Consider the following 19,424-nt stretch of genomic DNA (forward strand, 5'->3'; position numbering starts at 1 on the left):
TAAGGAAACACAGATAAAAATTGTTTAATTTATTATCACGCGGATAATAAATAAGAACAATACTTAAAGAGGTCTTAAATGACTCGTGTACGTAATTATGGTAATGTTTTAAATTTTGTAAAACAATGAAAACCACATTGATATATACCTTGTTATATTCGTCAACTGCTGTTTCACTCACGCAAGTAACGCACTGCGTATAAGATTTCGATATGTGGTTTCCCATACAAATTCTTACATTACACATTGTTGCGCGTCGTGTATCTTATAAAAAAAAGACAAAGTATGGTTTAAGCAAAAGCAAAAAGCATAATGACATCTGTATTTTCTTTTATCTATTAAATAATATAAAACATAATATGTTATCGAAAACTTAAATATAATAAAGTTTCCTTAACTACTGAAATAAAGGTGAAAAATCTTGATGTGATTTTTTGTGTTGAAAATACATTTTATAATTATTTAATAGATAAAAGAAAATACAGATGTCATTATGCTTTTTGCTTTTGCTTAAACCATACTTTGTCTTTTTTTTTTCAAAAAGTCTGCATCATATTGTTTACCTTTATTGCACAGTAGTTCCTAAGAAACTGGTATATAGGTATAAATGTTAGTGTAAACGAGTGCCCCCCCGTGCCCAATGTTTGTTCTGTGAATGTCATGTTTTGTACAGCGTGCGCTTTTATTTACAGGGTGCTGTTTTGTGACGTTTTTCACACGCAAAGCGGCGTTGAAAGCGCAAGACGCTTTGCACAATATCAAAACTCTGAGCGGGGTAAGTGCGTTGTTTATATGTTTTATTAATTTGTCGCTAGTTATATACATATGTTTCATTTACTGTATTGTGTGTCGGCGTAGTTTTAACGTTCCGCCATTACAGGGCCGTTGCCGGGAACATGACCCGTGTGGATTTAAAAAAAAATTATATTTTTTTTATTTATTTTAAATTCTTTTAATTCTCTCGTCCAAATTTTTATTCTAAGTTTGGATAGTTGTGAAGTTGACGTTGTTTGAGAAAATGCTGAAGTGCAGTTCGTTACCGCTTCTTCTGTACTGCGCCATGGAAGCGGCAGTAAACTTAGATTTAAGTAGTTTATTTGACGTCAACCAATGTTGTGAAACCAAAAGATTTGACTACAATTAAGCGATATGAGGTATCTTATAATAATGCATAAAATTTTTTAAAATTTGAATTTTTGATTTCTATGAAAAATATATGCACAATGAAACAATATTTTTATGATCCGTACTATCCACGATCCGATGACGTCCCTGGCGCGGTCCTGATGAGTGGGAATTGACCTTTAAGTGTTTTAGAGAAAACTTTATTTGAATAGAATTGACAAATTCTGTTTGAAGAGATATCAGTTTTAATGTTATTTTGTAATTTCCATCTCTTGTTTATAAGATAAAGTTTAAAGAGGTGGCACACAAAAAAAGAAATACTTTCGCACTAAAAATGTATCTTAACAAATTAAAATAAGCCAGTTTTTCTATTTAAATAGGTATACAAAGCTTCGTCGTTGGCGTGATAATCCACATTTTATAAGCCATAAAGTGTAGAATGTTTACACACAAATTTTATCTCTGCAGTAATCGCAACGTACCTACCTACCTGTTGCTTCAATCCAGATCTATAACAATTTTCTTTATTGCATTACTCGAACAGGGAATTAGAGGGGGTAGGGGGGGAACAAACATCGCATTCGATACTCGAATGTCATCTTAGATCAAAGAAAGCAGTGAGTGTGGTAAAAGAATATTTTTTTGTTTTTTTGCACCTCATTGCTTATTTCATTGAGCCTAATTTTTCAAATCATATACTTTGTGAAAAACGGACAAACCTGCACTATTTAGATCAAAAACGAATAAATTTATTCACTAACTTTCCTAAATAATTTTTACGAAAACGTACTAAAATTATAAATACATACTTATTAGAAAAATATATTGCCAATGATATCTCATTACCAGAATTAAAAGAAACCCCTTAAAACCTAAATTCCTACAATTTCAATGACTTGATATTAATAAAATTTGATAGATGAATGTATTACTCATCAATAAAGTTTTCATAGAATTCCAAATAAGATAGATAGTTAGATAAAACTGTACACCACTTATGGTTTACTCTTAAGTAAAACATACAAAACAGCACAAAACAGACAGAGATGGTACAAAGGCGGAATTATCGCTAATGCAATCTCTTCCAATCAACAAGCCCAGTAATGTAAAAAAAATACTAAATAAATGCCGCTAAAAATGCTATCTAAGATCTGGCGAGCAAACAATTTTTAATTTTTACTAATTCCACATTTTTTTTTTTTACTTTTTCAATTCCACATTCAAATCATATCGCCTCTATTCTTTCATCACCGTTTGTTACCGAACACAATCGAATTACTGACTCTTCCCATCCACCTCCATTCTCTGCCGCGTCTTTATTCCGCGATAATTCAATTCTATTATGCCTGATGCCTTTTTTTCCCCCCGATTGATTCCGATAGAAGTGGCAGGTTGAGTGCTGTTTCTGTGGCGCTGCGGGTAAATATTTCGCTGGTCGGAATTCTAATTGACTTTTGAGGGGCCGAGGGTAGTTAAGTAATGGTCACGCAGATCAGAACTAAGTGGCTAAATTTTTATTTATTCATTCGTTCATAAAATCACGTCTATATCCCTTGCGGGGAAGACAGAAACGGCAGTCTAGAAAGACTGATAGGTTTAGAATTGAGATTCATATAGTGGCTTATACTTATTACTACGTAATTTAACTTGAACTGAATTTCTACTACCCCAAACTGAAATTTAAGCAAAGCAAGGTTTTTCTACAAAGTAAGTCAGAGCTGAAAATTAAAATATTTGATTGACATATTTAGCTAGTTTACCTTATTCTTAAGCTTGATCAGATATATTGACAGGTTGTTAAAACAAAAATTTTTTTTTGGAAATATTTTATAGTTCTTCTCCCCAAAATAATGAGTATAAAAATAACAGTAGCAATAAGTGAAAAAATAACTTTTAAATAGAAATATTACAATTACCATTTGAGCAATGTCTATCACTAAAACTTGTTAATTCAGTGTTGATTCTAATGGCTCTCTCAACGAATTGAAATATTATTAATTCATTATACCGGGCGGGATGCGACATCATTATTTATTTATTTGCCACTTCGCCAGATGGGTTCTTCCAATGTTCGTAGAAATTTTTAATAATTAATTTGCACTCTAAACAGCGTTACTTGTTCAATTTTACAACTCTGTGTTAAGTTGTCACCATAAGACCGTATCGGTGGCGTAGCTAGGCAGGTAAAGATCGCGATGCACGCATAAATTAGGTCTCCAAATATGTTTAAATCTAAACTTTTATATATATGTATAATCGTCCTGGTGTTAGCTCCAGTTGTGTTTGCAATACGTTGGAGATAATACTATGACCACGTTCACCGATTATGTAAGTCAAGTGCCGTGTGGTTCCCGACACCAATAGAAAAAAGAAGAAAGGACTTCTCCATCTCTTCCCCACGAATGTTATAAAAGGCGACTAAGGTAATGGTTTGTAAACTTGGGATTCTATCAAAAAGCCAAACAGCTGAACGTGGCCTATCAGTCTTTTTAAGACTGTTGGCTATGTCTACCCCTACTAAGGGATATGGAAGTGATTATATGGTATGTATGTATGCACTATACATACCTGCTTTATTTTTCACTTTGGGCCCACGGGAGACCAGCGTTGTGGTATATACCACGACAAATGCTGAGAGTGGGCCCACTTTGGTACAAAAGTTGTTTTAGGTTAATGTTTATGTTCTTGATATATTATTATGTACCAAATAAACATCTTTTTGTTTCTTCCTTTCTTTCTTTTAGCACTTAAGCTAACATACCGATTACGAAAATTAACCATTAAAATGAACAATCCCCGACCAACGTCTTCATCAGGCTAACATAACAATATAATACCCGCATCAAACTTGAATCGACCATTTGCAAAATGTCCATTCCACGTCCATTTTCGGCAGGGAACTAATAAAAGGGACCCCAATAAACAGGGCCCGAATGGAAATAAAGACCTAAGTCCAGAATTATAGCTGACCAATAATATTCCCGGTTTTACGGACTGATTCCTGATCCTTGTACAGTCAACCGCATGTCAAGTAACCCTGCATGGAACTTTATGACGAGGGACTAGAGACAAATTTGCAGTGAATTTGTGTGGGTTGATATTCTGTTGACTGTACTTAAGGAAAGGTATCTGTTATAACTGTATATACATATTATGAAAAGGTTAGTATTAAGTTATATAAGTGAATAGTAATATATCTTTATTATCGAGGAAGTTCAGGCAAAAGGTATGCTCTAGTATCGTAAATCGATGAGCATGCATAAAGAGAGTGATGAATGTGGATGAAGCGAAAGAAGTAAGTATGCAAGGATTCTGGCAAATGCAAGGGTTTACTAAACTTTTGGGAAAGAGGAGTGACTTTATGTTTGTATGTACATATGTTCACGTTAAACGTTCTTTTGAATGTCACGAATCATTTCGGCATATATAAATCCAAACAATTAACACAAAATAATTTAAGCCAAACAGAAATTTTAAAATTTATCGAATCAATAACCGTAAAGTCAAAAAAAAATTTTTTTTTTTCCGACACACTATCGCTCAGTGCGCGTTCCGAACCGATGAATCAATCAAGAAGAATGGTTAAGCTATATTTCTCGGCGACCTTATTTTGATCGATAGTGGGGACTTATGATGGACCCCCTCCCCCCACCATAGTGCCCCATCTTAAGTAATTGACTGGCTCCATTAGGCTTGCAAACCTACGTCTCTTGCTAATGGTTTTGTTGTCCGAGAAATATTGAGGGGGGATTTTACAGGTATGCCGCCATACGGGTTGTAATGTAGTTTGATGAATTTGTTATAACTTAAATGGGCTTAATGGCGTTTAAGAGAATTATATTTGTGTGGGCTGTTTCGTTTTTTTATGAAGAGCTTTACAATATTATAAAAGTGCAAATTGTTTTTGATTATCTATCAAAAAGCTTTGTAGGATTAAATAAAGGTAAAACTTCACCATTCATTCACCATGTATTTTAATAAATCTATTGATAAAAATAGTAATTGTTGAGAAATATTTATCAAACCAGTATGAAAAGCTACGAGTGCTACGAATCCGATGCTTTCGTAGGCTGTCGAATTCTCGTAGCTTCGTAGACGTCTACGAACGTCTACGCCTGCCATTACATTGAAAAAATTACAAGACTTGGATAAATTTCTTGTTGTATTTTAATACTTTTTGGGAATAATAACGTTAAACATTTCTGGTTAGTCGACCTTATTTTTACCGTCTTTGGTAATATCTTCCTTTGAAAGTAGTTACACACATTAATCACATCGAAGACGTTCTTGGCAAAATTCAAGTCAAGACTAACATAACCTGGTAAGGTGCCAATATTTAAGGCATGAAGATGCATGGAGACCTTAAATATTTTTAAGCAAATTATAAAAAATGAGGATAAAGCTTAAAAATCATAACAAATTGAAGGATTTTCACAGTCTCCCGGAAAATAGGTGTAATTTAATGTACGACAGCGGTTTTTTGAATCGTAAAAGATTAAAAGTTCTCCATTTCACATCACAGACTAAATCATTGTTAAGTATTTTAACAGTTACCAAAATTGATGCAAACGTTAGAAGGACATACATACATACATACATATGGTCACGTCTATATCCCTTGCGAGGTTGACAGAGCCAACAGTCTTGAAAAGACTGAATGGCCACGTTCAGCTATTTAGCTTAATGATAGTATTGAAATTAAAATAGTGAAATGTAGCTAAACCATCGCCTAAAAAAATAAAACCCAAGTTTGTAAGCCTATCCCTTAGTCGCCTTTTACGACATCCATGGGAAAGAGATGGAGTGGTCCTATTATTTTTTGTGTTGGTGCCGGAAACCACACGGCACTTAGTAGGACAATGATAAAACAATTGACTACAATGATTGCCCGTATGTCCCAAACGCCCGGGGCAGACTTTTTTACATTATCGTTCGTATTGCGACCACCGTTCTCGTTGCATTTTTCACGTGTTTTATCCGGAAATTTGCATGCATTTTTCAAATATGTTTTGGCAATGAAACACATTTTTCGAAATATATAACAACAGTTGGTTCGATCGAAATTTTGTTTTTGCGTTATGTATAATTTGTTGGTGTGACACAAATAATAATATAATGGATACTTTGTAAGTCCATATACATAAAAAATAGTAGACAAGAAACAGGCTTAAATAGTGAGAGCTAACAGAGGAATTTCCAAAATCTCAAGGAACTGAAAAAAATATCAACTTTTAGCATAAAGTTGGGCCTAGACCAATATACTTACTAATATCATAAAAATTGTAAGGAGGTGTGTTTGTTTGTTAGTCTTTCACGCAAAAACTACTCGACCGATTGTGATGAAATTTAGTACACCGGTAGAAGTAAATCTGTAATAATACACAGGAACTTTTTTATCCCGAAATTCTCACGGGAGCAAAGCCCCGGGACGCACCTAGTATTCCACTAAACAAAACTCGTTTAATATTCAGACAAAAAAACTGTCGTACTTTAAATAATATGGTGGATATTTAAATGAGTATCCAAGATACAAGGCCGGCAGTTGGCCTGGTTGTTGTTACCCAGATGTCCACTAAGACTCTGTCCTGGGCCCGGAATAACATAACGTAATTTGTATATGTCAACAGTATGAATACACGTCTTGGTGTTCCGACGACAAGCGCTTTATGTAACAAAACAATCCCAAACCGCACACTTGAACCCGAATCTACATACCCGTCTCGAACCATTGGCATAGATATAGATAGATATCAACAGTTTACTCATTCGGCTGTAATATTACTAACGAAGGGTTGACCAAGTAAACATACAAAGATAGTGTCAATGGAAATGATGGGAGAGTAACATAATTGAGAGTGAATAAGAGAGTGACTTTGACTGATAAAGTGAAAGTAGTATGCCGGGATCATGGAAAGCAGATTGATGTTGTCTTTTCCTACCCTTCTGAGAAAAAGGTGTGATTATATGTATATTTGTATGTTAAATCCACTAAAAATATGTTTTTCTACTCTATATGAAAATAATCATTGTTTGAAACCTAAAATAAGAGCTCAAGTCTATGCTATTTTACATATACAACACGATAATATTTTGTTATAATATCTTAGCTTAATAACAACCACGAAAGATATCAAATGCGGACACGATTATGTCACGCGAAAATTAACCAATTCGTGTACACAAAAATCATAATACAAAAAAACCGGGTATATTTAATATTTGTAAGTACTTTATTAACTCGCGAGTTCTAGCTTATTATAAGTCTATTTCACAAACCAACTTTAGGGTCCGTCCACACGGCACTTTTGCTTCGCAATTACGCGCAATTATACATAATATGCGCGGTTAAATTCAATTAATGAATTAGTACACCGCTCACGTGTGCGGTCACCTTTATACACAGGGTGACCTCTCTATTGTTGGGTTTACGCTTTGTAAGGCGTTACAAATAAGAACCTTTGTGTAATGAACGATGACTGCGGAAAATTGGAGATAATATTTTAATAATGTACTTTTATTATGTCTCACTCTTTTTCATCTTAAAAAAAATAAAATAAAAATAATAATCTTAAAAAATATTTTTTCACTTTCATGTGAGCTAAGCGTAAGAGCTTGGGGTCCTTTCAAATATAGCATGTATGTTAAATTAAAAAAATAAACAGACACATTTTTTTAACTCTGAAATAGTAAACATAACTGTGATTTGTTTCAAAATAAATAAAACCAGATTTTTACATTACGAAATCATATAACGAAAGAATATGAGTAAACGAAACCTTAAGTTACAAGAATCAAGTCATAAATCCAATATAAGACAACAAAACTTTTTGTTGTTTTCTATTAATATAATTAAGATTCCGTTTCAGGCGTCTCGACACGACGAAAACTTTATCAATTAAACGATGAATACAAACAAAAAAGACAATAAATATGGTTGTTGTTGTTTTCGTGGCGTTGAAAACGGTACGATTTCTCCGTATTTGTCATAATTTTAACACCTTTGCTCAATTCAATTGTAGGAACTTAATCAGTCGACCTTTGAAGTGCGTTCAATATTATTAAGCACTGAGTGGACATTTGAAAAGGGCATGAAATAGTGATAACATTTAAGTCCACTTTGAAGATAGTCAGTGGGCATTTGAATAAGGTCTTTAATGGGTCATATTAAGGAGTAGTTGCATTCATGCATATAATCACGTCTACATCCCTTGCAAGGTAGACAGAGTCACCAGCTTCGAATAACTGACAGGCCACGTCCTGCTTTATGGCTTAGTAGTATCATGAAGTATAAAAAGCCAGATGGCTTTTAAAATGACTTTTATTTTACAATTAAAAATTAAAGTCATCTCTTAGATAAGGTCATCAGTCAGTCAGTCAAAAGTCAAAATGGGTGTTGTGGTCGGTTGCTTAAAAATATTAGATAAAAATAAGTTACTGTAAACATAAAGTTAAGATAAAAATTGAGTTCAATACATGTTAATTTACTGTTAATGTACTGAAAAGAAGAATTAAATGGCCAATTGATACATAAATACACATTTTAAAATTATTATACCTCACGCTTGTAGTCTGAGATTAGAACCGCATTTTTCCTTCTTTTTGCAAGTAACGACACTCCATAAAAAAGGTAATCTGAGAAGGTTTTTAACTTTTCTAATTTTGCGAACAGGTGCTATCGAATTTGTAACCCTATTGTCGTGGAAAATGAGCAATTTCGTCCGAGTCAGCTAGAGATTAGCGCAGACCGAATAATCCGAGAATCGGCCCCCGAAATGTGGCCCTCATATTTCATAATACACCCCTATAAACCTCCCCCCGCCGTGAAGATATACTTCTTTTGTAACCAGTTTTTTGATATCTTGATATTTAATAAAGTTGAGTAAGTGAGTGAATAACACTGCTATACCATATCAACATGCAAAATATGGTAAGATATTTAAAATTTCATATATTTACCAAAAACATAGTAGGAAGGTCAAGACGAATGAACCTTGATCAAATCAAGCTCATCCTGGCGAGATCGGGTCGTGTAATTACCGAAAGCGAAAGAAGTTTACAGGGATCGTGACGTATGGAAAAATGTCAATTTCTGAAAAAAAGGCGTGAGGCATGATTGTTACTACAATTATTTATTTATTTAATCTTTATGCACAATAAATGTACAGCAGGAGGACTTAGTGCCACAAGACATTCTCTGCCAGTCGAACTTTTGAACCTTTGAACCAACCTGAAACGTATGTACTTGTGGTGCGATAACTTTAACAGAAATTATTATATAAATATGTATTACTACTACTACTTAATACGCTTATACAAATCATAGTTTACATACATAAATATGGCATACTACATTTTTCCACAAGACAGGAGGATTTACTTATTTAATTATTAAAACTTCATTGCACAAAAAGAAATTTACAAAAGGCGGACTTAATGCCGTTTGGCATTCTCTACCAGTCAACCAGCTGACCAAACAGAAAAACCTTTAAGTTGGTTGTGCGATAAAGTGCACATGAATACTGAAAAATACATACATTACAAAAAAAATCAATAAATACATACAAGATACATAATAAATATATATTATAAATACATAAAATATCAAATTAGGATGACGATGATTTAAAACCCCTAGACCTAATAGTTGGATCAAAAGAGATAAAACTTTCGGACTCGACTGTCTTCCGCGATAATTCCAAACAGGGGTGGCCTCACACACACACACACACACACACACACACACACAGACACACAGCCCGATTCTTGATATGTTTATTAAGGTCGCCACTTAATTATGTGTGTATATAGAGACTTTGCATAGTTCGCCCGATTTCTGTATTACTTTGGGATTGCGCTCTCGCGATTAGTTTCGATGTGTTAGGCGGTGAAACTCGGTGACATTTCAGCGGGATTAGGTCGGGTCTGATGATAAGTTATCGGAAATGTTAATTAAATACCTCTACGGTTCAGTTTCGATATTCTTTTTCTCTCCTCTTGTTGGTTGAGATACTCAGACTGGTTTGTATATGATAAACTACAGTTTTTATTACACTATAAACTTAGGATTCTTATTATAGGCGATGGGCTAATAAACTGTCACTATTTAAATCTCAATTCTATTATCGAGCCAAACAGCTGAACATGACTTTTCAGTTTTATCTAGACTGTTGGCTCTGTACTCTTCTAGTACTGACTGTTCATTTTTTAGGTATATAGTATAATAAACATACATAAACTTTATAATCACGTCTATGTACCTTGCGGAATAGACAGAGCCAACAGTCTTAAAAAGGCTGAAAAGCCACGTTCATTTGTTTAGTTAAATGATAGAATTGAGAGTCAAAGAAGAAAGAATAAACTTTTATTAGCCTATCCCTTAGTTGCCTTTTACGACATCCATGTGAAAGAGATGTACTAGTCCCATGACTAGTACATCTCTTTCACATGGATGTCGTAAAAGGCGTTAATATGTAGGTATATTATTTACTAGCTGTGCCTGCGACTTCGTCCGCGTGGAATAGTTATTTTGGGCATCATTGAAGCCCTCAAGGATGCTCCTTCCCCTATTTTTTTCACATTTTCCATTATTTCATCGCTCCTAATACTTGCAGCTAGACGTTATCCAAACATCCAAACATATATAAAACTGTAACTGACTTTGTCTGTACATTGAAGATATTTAAGAAAAAAAATATAAGGGGTCTTTTTAGGGTCAATAGAAGCCAAAACATTTTTTTTTAGAATTTTTGTCTGTCTGTCTGTCTGTCCGTCTGTCTGTCTGTATGTTTGTACGCGCATCATGCAAAATCTACCGAACGGATCTGAACGAAATTCGGCACAGATATAGTTAGTAACCTGGATTAGTATAAGGGCTACTTTTTATCCTGAAATTCTATCCCAAGGGGATGAAATAGGGGGTGCAAGTTTGTATGGAACTTCGTCATTTTTAAATCGATATAAAAAGCTATTAATAATTATAATACATAGACTGATAGACAAAACTAACTATAATACATAGACTGATAGACAAAACCATACTAATATTATAAAGCTGAAGAGTTTGTTTGTTTGAACTCGCTAATCTCAGGAAGTGCTGCTTCGAATTGAAATAATCTTTTTGTGTTGAATAGACCAATTATCGAGGAAGGCTTTAGGCTATATAACATCACGCTGCAACTGTAAGGAGCGGAGAAATAATGGAAAATGTGAAAAAACACGGCGAAAATTATTCACCCTTGAGGGCTGCAATGATGCCCAAAATAACTATTCCATGCGGACGGAGCTAGTATAGCCTAAAGCCTTCCTTGATAAATGGTCTACTCAACACAAAAATAATCTTTCAAATCGAACCAGTAGTTCTTGAGATAAGCACAATTCAATTCAAACAAACAAACAAACTCTACTGTTTTATAATATTAGTATAGATAAATCTAAGTGCCTATTTAAACGAAAAAAAAATATTGCAATAGAATTATAACCAGAAATATGTACCTACAACTTACAAAAGAAAAAGAAATGAAAATAAAGTTGAAACGCCTGTGCAATACTATCTTGCCGTCGTCGGGTCTTCCCGGAGTCGGAGTAGATTGGTGAGGGCTTTTGGCCCTCTTCAATGGCATCATCGCTGCCTACGACTGTAGGCAAGTGTACGATGGGTCGGCCGTGACGGCCTGGGTCTTCACGACTTCATACACTGGGAGTTCCCATCGGCGGCGGCGTTGTCACTGGTCGACGACGTCTGCCGCAAGGCAGCGAGGGGAGAGATTCACCCGACGGTCCGGAGGGCGGGCGTGGAGCGGCGCGATGCCGCGCAGGTGGCTGTGTGATGACGCGTCCGCCCTCTCGAATATCTAGGTTCTCCCACTTCAGGTCCCTGAGGATCGTCGAGTTCCTCACGTAGCGCGGGGCTGAGACTTTGGTTCTCTTGGGCTCTGAGTCTTCTCCTGTTGGTCTCAGAGCAGAATGCGTACCACGCCGGGGCTGCGTACGTGAGGCGGGATCTGACGTACGTTTGGTAGATCCCGAGCTTCGTCCTCAGGGGGAGGCTGGAGGAGAGAACTGCGTGAAGTCTCCCCCTGGCTGCCTTGGTCATGAAGCTTGCACTCGCCTCCCGCCCCTTTTCTACCCTGCCGCCGCTAGCCGCGTCGAGCGCGGTAACCGTTACGCAAAAATACTGATGCGCAAAATTCTCAACAGAACCATTCACACATCTATACATTTCACACAAATAAAACATGTAACTAAACGCTCGACACGCCGTGCTAGCTTTCTCACACTACCAAAAGTCCGTACAAACTATGGTAAGCGAATGTTTATCTTTGAAGGAGCACAAATATTTAACAAACTACCCCAAGATATTAAAAAAATTGTTTCATTCAATTTATTTAAAACAAAGCTTTCCGAACACATTTATAAAAATATGTAATTAAGTAGATACTAAATTTAAGTTAATGAACAAATGACTTGTGCAATTTTACCTCAACAGTGTTTTTTGTGATAATGTTCGTATACCCAGATTACCCAGTGGCAGTGCAAACGATAAAACTTATTTTAAGTATATTGTAGATTCTCAGCTAAGTGACTATGTATGTCTTATTGAGAAATAAAGATCTTTGAACTTAAAATAATCCTTATAGCATGATTCAGTATTTACGCGCGATGGCTTGCTAGCGTATTTCATTTCATGTATAAGTTTGGTGTTTCTATACCGATTTCGATGATTCTTTTTTTATTGAATAGGTACTTATATTAACTTTTAAAAATTATGAAAGACTGTGAGTGTTATTGGTATTATAAACATCAGAGTAAAGAAATATAATCATAAATCTCCGAACTGCTAAGCTATTAGGAATTCACTTGTTATTGTGAGTGAACCATAAAAGATAGACCTATGCTGTCTTGGGATATTTTTTTAATAATTTTATGTAGAATATTTCCGTTATACATGATTTCGCTGTATCTTTAACCATTAAGGCTGCACACGCGACGGAAGCTTAAAAAATCAAGTAACTTCTCCCGTTTTCCCAACATTTCCTTTCACTGCTCTGCTCCTAGTGATTGTAGCGTAATGAAAAGTATACTATAACCTGCTCAGGAGTATGAAGAATAACTGTACCAAGTTTCGTTAAAATCCGTCAAGTAGTTTTTGTTTCTATAAAGAACATACAGACAGACAGACAGACAGACAGATAGACAGACAGACAAAAATTTTACTGATTGCATTTTTGGCATCAGTATCGATCACTAATCACCCTCTGATAGTTATTTTGAAAATATATTCCATGTACAGAATTGACCTCTCTACAGATTTATTATAAGTATAGATGTTCTATGTAATATAGTGCCGTGTGGTTTCCGGCGCTGATAGAAAAGAGTATGGACTCTTTTCTATCTACCACACTGCACTGTATTACATAGAACATAAATAATATACCTACATATTAACGTCTACAGGTATATTGTTCTCTCTATTATCTAAACGAAACCTTAGCTAAACGGTCGGGGGGACCCGTCGTGAGTTAGTTAGTTAGTTATAACAGTTCCGAACTGCATACAACACGGGCGGAACTTGGTCCAAGTGAGGCGACCCAGTTGTCAACTCGGAGCCGACGACGACTCAGACAAAGTCATACAGTGACGACAGGTGAGCCGTGTGCGCGCCATCGTGAAATATGTATGAATGCCGATGGGTTAATGCAGTTATAACATACATACATACATATCATCACGTCTATATCCCTAGCGGGGTAGACAGAACCACCAGTCTTGAAAAGACTGATATGCCACGTTCAGCTGTTGCAGAATGTATATATGCAGTTATAAACTTGTAGCTTTTCGCATATATATAGAGATGCGCTTGCGTCAAATTTAAATTTTAGAAAAGGCCACGCACGCTACGGTGAAATATGAACAACGATGGATGGATGGATTAAATGTTTTGTCAGATTTGTTTCGTTATATAAATAAATAAATATATTCGGGACAAATTACACAGATTGAGTTAGCCTCGAAGTAAGTTTGAGACTTGTGTTACGAGATACTAACTCAACGATACTATATTTTATAATAAATACTTATATATAGATAAACATCCAAACCCCTTTTATACTTAGTAGTTTTTGCCTAGCTCCGCTCACGACAATCTGAAATTCCCGTTTTGCCTGTGACCGTTAGAACTTGCTCCAAAAAAAGCACCTGCCTCACATCCTATGATTCTTCTCACCTCGTGATTATTTTGAGCGCCAATTTATATTAAACTTCTTTACTACATATATACATATATATTCACAGACTTTGATGCCCATCACATGAAAATTTAAGTAACATTACCTATGTATGTATCTACAAAATCATCAATAAAAGACCAGCGGTTCTAAATTTATTGCGTTACAAACATACATACAAAAAATGTAATCAATCGGAGGACATTCTTTTCGGATTATTTGAGCAATGAGACGCTAATAGCTATAGCTCACTTATGACGCCACAGCATTCGTGGTCAGACACAATTACAAGAATTTTCCTTCGATAAATCTGACTAACCCACTCCTCATTCCGATTGGCAAACTACTTACCAAAAATCCACTAACCACACATCGAAATAAAAACGTCACAACTGCAAAAGACCCACCGCTTACTATCTATCGGTTCGCAATCGATGTCGCACCGGCTTAACCGTTTCTGGGTTAAAATGATATAGGGCCGTATAAGACAATGTAGCGGAAAGGTGCTCTATGTGACCCCGGGTCTCGCGTCCCCGGCCGACCTTTCAATTTCCCTGATTGCCCCCGGGTTCCCCTATCGCCATCGTATACCCCCCCCCTTCCTCCTAAATCTTTGTTCCCGCGCGATGATTTTTCTTCGTGTCCTTTCCCATTAGCCGGGTGATGTCCGGATATGTGTTTTATCCTCGTTGCGGTTATAACCTTTTGTTGGGATTTCCAATCAATTATATTTGATTCGTTGCTGTTGATGTATGTTTATATATGTGTTCATTTTGTTTAGATAGAGGATCTATGGATTCTGTCATTATGCTATCCAGGTAAACGTTGACTCTTATGCCTGTTGACTCTGTCTACCCAGGAATTAATGAAAAAAGGTGATATGTGAGTGTGGTTTTTAATATTTTTTTTTCAATTTGTTGACTTTTAAATTATTTTGGAAGTAGGTAAGTTATTAAAAAGGCAAATAATAATAAACGATACTTAAACTAGCTATAACGACGCATTATTTAAAATTACTGTATTCTTTTTTTGTTTTAATCCGGTCGATTAATGTTTTCAGAGATACGTAACAAAAAATGTTCGGAATTTAAGTTTCAATGGCTATCACTGATTTTTTAATAACAAAACTTTAATTTATTATGAAAACAATATTAACCCATATTTTCTAATAAAGTATGGTTTAATTTTGTACTATGTAATGTAAAGCAACGAAGTAAATGTTATAACATTAAAAGTACAAAATTTTCATAACCCTTAAGTTACCTAGTAGTGTCAATCTAAAATAATTTCTATTGTAAAGTAAATTAATTTAGAAAACTGAAAAAACAACAGATCCAAAAACATAAAAATTTTTGCTCCCTCATCATTCATATTTTTTTTTTTTTAAGTATAATGCCACAAACCGTATAGGAAAACTGACGTAAAAACTCGATACGCGTGATTGATGGCGGAATGAAGTAGTGACGAGCAAACAATGGCGAATGAAAAACGGGTTATATACTTCACTGACCGAACTATATTGTTATACAGTAGTTTATTTATTTATTAACACATAACTTGTGCACGTAAAATGTACAACAAGTGGACTTAATGCCACATGGCGTTATGATTTTTTTTTTGCAAAGGTAATCATAATCATGGTGTTGTGTGGGTTTCTGTCATAGAAAAAAGAATAGGCCCACTCCCATCTCTATTCTGATTTTTCTTCTCCTTTTCTTTTCCTATTTATGTCGTTACAGGCAGACGAGTAAGGGATACGCATATAAACTTGGGATTCTTCTTTTTGGCGATGGGCTAGCAACCTGTGTCACTAATTATTTGATTCATTTCACCATTAAGCCAAACAACTGAACGTGGCCAATCAGATTGTTGGCTCTGTCTACCCCCCAAGGGATATAGACGTGATTATATGTATGTATGTAAGTAATCATAAATACGTCCAAATAATGATTTCAATTTTTTCGATAGATTATTGAACATAACTACCACAGTATTTTGAATTTTGGGTGTAGCCACAGCTGGGAACAAGATTTTTGGTACATAGCCAATAGACTGATATTTTAGAAAGACTGAGATTGCTGAATACAGTGAAAAGAAAGCCATTGAACAAAAATTACGCATTTAACAGTACAAAAATAAAGTTAAAATTGGGTATGTATTCTTATTTGTTTATTTATGATTTCGTTAGCTCAGAGTTAGAGAGTTAGTCAAATTAACGTACGTCAATAACGCAGGCAGTTTAATAGCAAAGATAAAGAAGAAAGTATTAATCTACATCATTTGACAAACATAATTCTTTGGTTTGACTCATAGAAAAATTCCTTATTTTACAGTGTGTCCTTACGCATGTTTTGTAGTGAAGTTAAATAAATTATTAAACCTATCAGTTGAACGTGGCCTATCAGTCTTTCAAGCCTGCTGGTTCTGTCTACCCCGCAAGGTATATAGGCGTGATCATATGAATTAATAATGAAATAAATAAACAAATACTTTTTATCTCAAGATTTCATTTCAAATTACATAAAAGTATGTGAAATCTTCTACTTAATTTTGTATCTCCATTTTCAATAATCGATTACGCCTAAAGGCGTATCCACAATATGTTTGCATCACGCCCACTATTTTCCCTTTTGAAAGCAAAACACATTTATTGGATTGACCCGGTGAAGCGACCTTTACAGTGATTGATTACACGACGTGCCCTGAGGACTTTATACCCGGTTTTCTGTAAGACAACTTACTTGCCTATCAAAAATACCTACACGCATGTATAAAATGACGTATTTTTTTTCTTTACGGGGTAGACAGCGCCGACAATCTCGAAGAGACTAACAAGCGACGTTGAGATGCAAATAATGACAGGTTGCTAGCCATCGCCTGATCGATCCACTGACATGGTCCCTTATACACACACTCCGATCAGGTTTCTAACCCTTACAAGAACCCTAGACAGAACTACTCGTATTATGTCAAGCTGACTGGAAATTCGCAATGGAATCAATGAAGATACATACATATAGTTATGTTATATCCTTGCGGGTAGACAGAGCCAACAATCTTAAAAGACTGAAAGGCCACGTTCAGCTGTATGGCTTCGTGATGGAATTGAGATTCAAATAGTGACTGGTTGCTAGCCCATCGTCTACTACAGGACTCTCAAGTTTATAAGCCAATCCCTTAGTCGCCTTTTACGACATCCATGAGACATATATGAACTATTCTAAAGTTAGCCGGATAATTGAGGATTCTAGTGTAAATAAAACAGATAAATTATTCATCGCATAATAATAATAACACACTCCCATCTCGAACTGTTTGAACGCTATCGATTTCATTAAAATCATCTCTATTACCATAGTTTCTGAGTTATCAAATTTGGTAGCATCCATTCTAATGAGCCAACTCAGCTGAACTTAATATTATAGAACATTAGAACTCGAATAGTTCAATCGGAACGCCACTGCGGTGGGTATCATTCTAACAAGAGTTAGAAACGTTATATCCGCAACCGATTTGACTTGATCTCTGATATCGCTCGCGCGTACTGCCGCTTTTGTACGAAGGATGACACGTTGGAGAGTTCGGGTGATGTTGGTCGATATATTTATCGATATATGTATGTAATAGAGATGGCTGTGTGCAGCATCCAATTGGACCCGGTTCACGTATCGACCATATTGTCGGATTGAAATCGTGTTGTAGGTATATCGGTTTACAACGAGTTTCAATAAAGATATTTCTTGACGCGAATGTAACATTGTAAAATTGTAATGTAATCTCAATTCTATCTTAAAGCCAAATAGCTGAACGTGGCCTATCAGTCTTTTCAAGACTGTTAGCTCTGTCTACCCCGCAAGGGATATAGACGTGACCATATGTATGTATGTATGTAATTTTAATACTATGTAGGTGCCGTGTGGTTCCCGACACCAATATAAAAAAAGAATAGGATCACTCCAAGTTTTTCCTATTGATGTCGTAAAAGGCGACTAAGGTATAGGTACACTTGGGATTCTTCTTTTAGGCGATGGGCTAGCCAATCATATCAAAAATGACGTCTATATCCCTTGCGGGATAAACAGAGTCAACAGTTTTGCCAATAGTCACGTTGAGCTGTATGTCTCACTGATGGACTTGAGATTCAAATAGTGAAAGGTTTCTAGCTCATCGCCTGAAAGAAGAATCTCAAGTTTATTCGCCTATTCCTTAGTCGCCTTAACGATAGCCATATGAAAGAGATGGAGTGATCCTATACTTTTTTTTATTGGTACCGGGAACCACACGGCGCTGTGTGAATTTGAATGATACAAATACACGTAATAAAATTATATAATACTAGCTGTGCCCGCGACTTCGTCCGCGTGGAATAGTTATTTTGGGCATCATTGAAGCCCTCAAGGATGAATAATTCTTCCCTTTTTTTATATTTTCCAATATTTTTTCGCTCCTAAAAGTTGCAGCGTGATAGTATATAGCCTAAAGCCTTCCTCGATAAATGGTCTATTCAACACAAAAATAATTTTTCAATTCGAACCAGTAGTTCCCTAGATTAGCGCGTTCAAACACACAAACAAACTCTTCAGCTTTATAATATTATAGTATAGATATACACAAGACACTCTCATAGAAATAGGTACCTACTGCAAATCTTGATGGCGTAAAATCCCGTCTGAATACGAACCTCGTTCCATATTAAACCCAGGCAAAGGGTATGCAAACTGACTTCAATGGATCCATTGTGTCTTCTCTCTCTTGAAGTCTCGTCCGTGGCTAGCAAATACTGAAGGAATATTTGTACGAACAGACATACCGTATAAAAATTACTTTTTTTTTTGCAATTTTTAACTAGTTTTGTTGAATTTTTAAATTCGTTTCTTATCACGCCCTGGCCGGGATTCCAAACCGGGACCTCCGGTGGTGACGACTAACTGTACCAAGAATATTTTCCATACATACATTTAATCACGTCTATATCCCTTGCGGGGTAGACCGAGCCAACAGTTTTGTAAAGACTAATAGGCCGCGTTCAGCTATTTGGCTTTAAGATAGAATTGAGATTCAAATAACGACAGGTTG

General features: G+C 35.6%; 1 protein-coding gene across 6 annotated transcripts in view; it reads left to right on the forward strand.

Annotated features, from left to right (window-relative positions):
* LOC106130884 (CUGBP Elav-like family member 1) overlaps window positions 1-19,424 on the forward strand; it is a 127,395-nt gene that overhangs the window by 12,483 nt on the left and 95,488 nt on the right. For 4 of the 6 annotated variants that reach the window (XR_001228505.2, XM_013329821.2, XM_060947935.1 and 1 more), the window contains exon 4: window positions 693-775. The exons of the other annotated variants lie outside the window; for them this stretch is intronic. Coding sequence is in view for 3 of the 4 variants with exons in the window: in XM_013329821.2 (XP_013185275.1) it covers window positions 693-775 (83 nt within the window). In the remaining variant the exon portion in view is untranslated. The remainder of the gene's footprint in view (window positions 1-692; window positions 776-19,424) is intronic. 6 annotated transcript variants of the gene reach the window in all.

This window comes from Amyelois transitella, chromosome 14 (assembly GCF_032362555.1).
Source record: "Amyelois transitella isolate CPQ chromosome 14, ilAmyTran1.1, whole genome shotgun sequence".
In the NCBI taxonomy this organism is placed as follows: domain Eukaryota; kingdom Metazoa; phylum Arthropoda; class Insecta; order Lepidoptera; family Pyralidae; genus Amyelois; species Amyelois transitella.